The sequence below is a fragment of the Durio zibethinus genome, chromosome 22 (assembly GCF_047325235.1).
Source record: "Durio zibethinus cultivar Kanyao isolate XHJ-2024 chromosome 22, ASM4732523v1, whole genome shotgun sequence".
Taxonomy (NCBI): Eukaryota; Viridiplantae; Streptophyta; class Magnoliopsida; order Malvales; family Malvaceae; genus Durio; species Durio zibethinus.
The window spans coordinates 21,810,565-21,816,388 of NC_143183.1; the positions used below are offsets into that span (position 1 = coordinate 21,810,565).

The window sequence follows — 5,824 nt, forward strand, 5'->3', positions numbered from 1 at the left end:
ATATAAAAATTAAAAAATTAAAAACTAATAAACCAAATCGATAAAAATTTAATTTTGATTAAATTATATAAAAGTTTGATTCAATTTCAAATCAAATTTAAAACTTTGTAATTTATATATCCTATTATCTAAAAAAATTAGATCCAAACTGTTATAATCACCGTAAGATATTTGATTAATAAGACACTTGATTTACCATGCTCCCCTTAACTTTGAAAAGAAAAGGACTTTTGGACACGTGTACACCATTCCGTCAAGTAGTACACAAACTAATTAAAACTCATGTGTAAGTTTATAAGAAACCCAATGAGTCGACCACTTGAAAGTCTCCGTTTGGAATTTGAAACCTCGATCCTCTACAAAGAGACGTTATATGGTTTTTAATTTTACCTCCTTTTAATAATAACTTAAAATCATTTTTTATTTTAAAAAGACATTTTTATTATTATTTTTTAAAAAAACACCAAAATCCCATGCTATTTACTCTGTGTCCATTTATTGCTTTGAACTACAACACTCTCTCTCTCTTTCTCCATCTCTCTGTCCCTCTCTCACACTTAAAGGAGGAGCCTTTCACTTCTGCTTCTCTCAAAAATCTCAAATTTAAGCTTAACCCATTGCAAAGCTTAGTCTTTTCTCTATTTTTAATCTGAACCCAGAAAAATTTAGCTGCATGTAAGCTGATCCCATTCATTGGTTTCAATGTAAGTGTTTTATCTTTGGTTTAAAGTTTTGGGTTTTTGTTTTGGGGTGTGGCAACTGGTTTTCTTACAAAGTCACTAACTTGTTGATGTTTGTGTTCTTGGTTTTGCTTGGTTTAAGGTTGTTTGTTTGTTGGTTAGCAACTTGGCACAGAATCGATTTGTGGTGTTTTTTTTATTTCCTTTTTGCATTGTTCACGTGGGGTTTGTTTTGTGCCTGAGAAAATCTGGGAAAGGAGTGTAACATAAGAAATTTGAATATAGTGTTCTTCATGCAGGGTCAATGAAATTGAATTGCTTGGTATATTATAGGAGCAATCTCTCTCTTTCCAGACTTCCTTTTATTTCTAGTATAATAGTTTTTTAGTGTTTTTAAATGGAGCTGAAGAGTATTTGATTTGCAAATTGGGTTAGAATTTGGATCTGAGGTGTTTAGTTAAGTAAAATGAGTCAGCGCAATTAGTTTCTGCAAGTTTTTTTTAATATCCATTTCTATCATAGAAACTTCAGCTGTTGAAGTTAAGGTCAATGACAAATGCTAGATGGTATGATCTTTGCTTTTTCGATAGCAAGGCTATCAAGGTAAAGTATAAGCAAAGATGTAGAGGCACGTGTAGAGATATTGATATTGCTGAGTTTGACATTGTAAGTTGCTTCTCACCTGGAAATTGTAAGAACATCATAGTTATAATAATTAAGATTGAGTGCATTGTGATATAAATCTAAGACGGTGACATTGGTAGCAGGAGAATAGGTGGTTTATGTGTTCATTTTGTGTTCTTCTACTGTCCCGTTTGTTTGACAAATTTTTGCTGTTTGCAGTTCTGCAATGTGTATTTAAGTGTAATGTGAAATGAAGATAGAGATACTACATGTGGCCATGTTAACTTGTTGCGTTTTTAGAGATCCTAAATTCATGCTAAGGAGGAGGTAGTTCACCTCCATTAATAGTCTTCCGACTTCCCTTCTAGGGGGATCCAGATAGACATCAGATCTTCCATTTCATCAAATAAAATATTGACGGAAAGTACATAGAGAGCTTGGCGCTTCTTTGAATAGGGGAGATCTTAGTAAGAGGAGTTATCTCACAAACTTAACATTTTAGAATGGTTTAGAATCTTGTAGGAGTTTATAATATAGACTTCTAATCTAGATTTTGATTGGGTAATAAATTCAATTTACTTGGTACTGAACTGTATATTGTGTTTAATAACATCTACAGATGGATTTGGTTGATGGAATGGAGTTTATTTCTCTTGTATCATTTGCTTATATGAGTTGAGCAGTCCTGGTTCTGCTTTCATACAATGGGGGTTGACAAAGAAGGTTCAAAGAATGGTGGAGGTTATGTAGGTGGATTTTTTCAACTATTTGACTGGACTGCAAGATCTCGGAAGAAGTTATTCTCAGGCAAGTCAGATTTTCTAGGTATAACTGTCTTCCCTGTGCCGATGAGCATGCAATGTATCTCAGCATGCACAAACATGCGTATGCAAGTACAAATATATTCTTTTACCAATATAGTTTATATATTTTTGTAGTTGCTAATGGGTTTTATTTCTTCAAACTTTTAGAGCATTCGAAACAGGGAAAGAGGAGTGATGGAAACTTACCAATGACACGACTCCATCTGGTGAGAACAAGGCAAATCCCAGATGATCTCTGGGTTGATCTTATAACAGCCTTGGCAGTGGTGATTTAATCTGATTATTTTTGTGATTATTGCAGACTGACGAGGAGGAAATTGGAGCAAGGACAAGCATCAAAGGAAGTAGTGATTATAGTTGTTCTTCCTCAGTTACAGATGATGATATGTATGGAGCTAGGGCCCCTAGTGTAGTGGCCCGGCTGATGGGATTAGATTCCTTACCTACATCTTCTGAGCCCTACTCCACGCCTTTTTTGGACACTCAATCTCTTCGAGATTCTCATTTCCGAAATAGAAACCTTAATTATCATCATGACCAGCAAATAGTTTATTCTGGAGATCTGTTCAATAAGATGGAGGTTCCTGCTAGGAACTTTGTGGAGTCAAAGCCTCAGAAGATAGCCAGCAAGCCTATAGAGAAATTCCAAACTGAAAGTTTGCCTCCTAAGGCAGCTAAAACAATTCCAATTACCCACCATAAACTTTTGTCTCCTATCAAGAGTCCTGGTTTTATTCCTGCTAAGGATGCTGCTCACATAATGGAAGCAGCTGCGAGAATTATCAGTCCTGGCCCCCAGGCAATTAGTAGACCCAAAATGCCTCTGGTTAGCTTGTCCTCAGTGCCAGTGAAAGTTCACAATTTCAAAGAAAAAATGGATGCTGCACAGAAAATGCCTCTGGTTGGATCTTCTGTGCCCTTGAAAGTTAGAGATTTAAAAGAGAAAGCAGAAGCTGCACATAAAACATCCAGGCTTGCTGAAACAACTACAAGGCCAATTGAGTCTAATGCTGCCAAGTATCTTAAGGGACATTCTTTGAACAAGAGCTGGAATGGGTCAATAGACACAACATCACCCAGGACTTCTGATACAGAAGAAATTTCTTCTGTTTTAAAGAGTAAGGGGAAGTCTATTTCACTTGCAATCCAAGCAAAGGTCAATGTGCAGAAACGAGAAGGATTGACTTCAAGCAGCAGCCGAAGTTCGTTAGAGCAGAAAGACCATGGTGAGGTTAAGTCGAATCAACCATTCAAGATTCAACCAAGTGCTCAAAAGAGTTTGCATAAGAAATCTTCTATGCACAATGCTTCTGGTGCACTCAAGCAGAACAATCAGAAGCAAAATTGTAGAGTGGATAAAGAGAAATTACCTTCCAAGCCTGTGGTTTCCAACTTGCACAGTAGAAAAATGCACTCTGGGGATTCTGGGCGACACAAAACATCAGGTAAACTTGTTGGGAATTCCAAAACTGGCTCCAGGAAGTTGGGCGTAGGTACAACGGATAGTGAGAAAGGAGGTCCATATTCTGGTACAAAGAACCCAAGGAAGAAAAGATCCATTGATAGGGATTTTCATTTTGAGAAAAATCACGTTGTTGATCATGTGTTGATTGAAAAAAATAGGAAGGAAGACCGTGCCATTACTGAAAGGAACTTCAGCTGGATTGAAGATAGCAAAAGGAAAGGCATGGATGTTGTCTCCTTCACATTCACAGCCCCACTTGCTCGGTCAATGGAAACATCTGCTCAGATTGCACAGAAAAAAAACAGTATTTGCATGGATAATCGAGGTAAGAGTTTGCTGCTTGACACCGAGAGTGTGAAGTTGTCTTCATTGGGACACAATGTGATAAGAGGAGACGCTTTAAGTATGCTTTTGGAACAAAAGCTTAGGGAATTAAGTAATGCAGTCGAATCTTCCTGCCAGAAATCTCTCAACTCTGGATCGGCTTCTACTTCTACATCATTTTCACAAGATCTGGGCCACAGTCCTAATGCTGTTAGTACAGTGCCCAGGTTACATGATAAACTGGATAGTTGTTACAGTTCTGACCTTTCCTCCTCTGATCTTCGACTGCTTGGATTGAAACACAAGTTTCAGGTAAAAGACATGTTTTTTAAATTTTCTAATAAAAACCTACTCTAGTTTTCTTTCTTTATTGTGCTTCTAGCTATATAGTAGTATCTCTGCCACTTGAATATATCACCTTTTGGGTTTTAATGGTTAACCATTCTTTTATCTCAAGCATAAGTGTTGCTATGAAATGCATCAAAAATATTTCACACAATGATAATTAATGCTAATATGACACATTCAGGAAGTTGATGCGATGGAAAGTAGCCATCTTGATGCTCGGCAACCTAGTCCAGTTTCTATCCTTGAACCTTCCTTTTCAACTGAAAGCTGCAACTCTTCAGATAGCACTGATAGTTTCAGTATAGAAGGTACAGCTAGTGGCTTATCCTTAATGTTTGTTATTAAATCTGTGCTGTAAGTTTTTCTTAGCTATACTATCTGTATCTCTGATACAATTTTAGGAAGCAAGCAATGTTCATCCATTCAAGCTCAGGAAGTTCTTGGCCTCAGTTCTTTAAAGAAGTTACGCTTACTAGAAGCTGATGCAGAGTTATCAGATTCAGCTTCTTCTATATCTTCTGGAACTGTGGCTAAAAGTAATCAAAATATTGCTGTTATATCGGATCTCACAAAATCTGTCAACTGGGAACTAGAATATGTGACGCTGATACTGTGTAATATGGAATTAATGTTCAAGGACTTTGCCATAGGCCGTGCTTGTGAAATTATAAATCCTCATCTTTTTGATCAGTTGGAAAGCCGGAGAGGAGGATTTGGAAGCACTGGTGGGAAGTCTAGGATAGAAAGGAAGGTACTATTTGATTCAGTCAGTGAATGCTTAGACTTGAGATGCAGGCGGTATGCGGGTGGGGGATGCAGAACTTGGGTGAAGGGGATGACAATTCTGAGAAGAAATGAATGGTTAGCTGAACAAGTGTACAAGGAGATATCAGGGTGGAGAGGCATGGAAGGTTGTATGGTGGACGAGCTTATCGAAAATGACATGAGCAGTCAATATGGAAAATGGCTAGACTTTGAAGTTGATGCATTTGTACTTGGAGCAGACGTTGAGGGTCAAATACTGGATGCTTTGCTTGATGAGGTGGTTGCTGAAATCTTGCCATTTTAAATGCCTTCAGCTTTGTCAGTGGAGATGAGCTTGTGGACAAGCACATGGAAAATGGCTGGGGCTTTAAAGTTGATGATGCAGCATTTGTAATTGGGGATAATGAGGGTCAAATATTGCTTTGGTTGCTGAGTTGACTGTCAAAAATAGATCATATTAACTGTCAAAAAATTACTAGTAAAATTCTTTAGTTACATAAGTATTTGGTGTCAAATTCTGATTTTGCAAAAAAAAAGTCAAATTCAAACTTCCATGACAATTATTACTATATATACGAAGTTTTAAAAGATAATCCACTGTCTAGTGCCTATAAAAGTTTATTTGTAATTGCTCACCATAAAATGTGCTGAGCAACTTCAACGGTTTCAACTTCCTACCGTTTTTGTGGATTTAATGAGAGCCTCTCCTTCTAGTCCAGCTTCACCATTGCCACCACCAGGCCAACCACCACAACACCCTGTCTGCATCATCCCATAATTCCCATTGATCATGA

General features: G+C 37.3%; 1 protein-coding gene across 1 annotated transcript; it reads left to right on the top strand.

The window, feature by feature from the left end:
- The first annotated feature begins 497 nt into the window (after positions 1–497).
- On the top strand, positions 498–5,530 carry LOC111307507 (uncharacterized). Its single transcript, XM_022905523.2, has 6 exons — positions 498–704; positions 1,924–2,129; positions 2,276–2,334; positions 2,430–4,229; positions 4,447–4,573; positions 4,667–5,530. The coding sequence occupies exons 2-6, from the start codon at positions 2,009–2,011 to the stop codon at positions 5,332–5,334; spliced, it is 2,775 nt and encodes a 924-aa protein (XP_022761258.2). The 5' UTR covers positions 498–704; positions 1,924–2,008; the 3' UTR covers positions 5,335–5,530.
- The last annotated feature ends 294 nt before the right edge of the window (positions 5,531–5,824 follow it).

Coding starts and splice junctions, on each gene's coding strand:
- LOC111307507 (XM_022905523.2), top strand. CDS start 2,009: ATGGGGGTTGACAAAGAAGGTTCAAAGAATGGTGGAGGTTATGTAGGT. Junction 2,335..2,429: donor CAATGACACGACTCCATCTG/GTGAGAACAAGG, acceptor TGATTATTGCAG/ACTGACGAGGAGGAAATTGG. Junction 4,574..4,666: donor TGATAGTTTCAGTATAGAAG/GTACAGCTAGTG, acceptor ATACAATTTTAG/GAAGCAAGCAATGTTCATCC.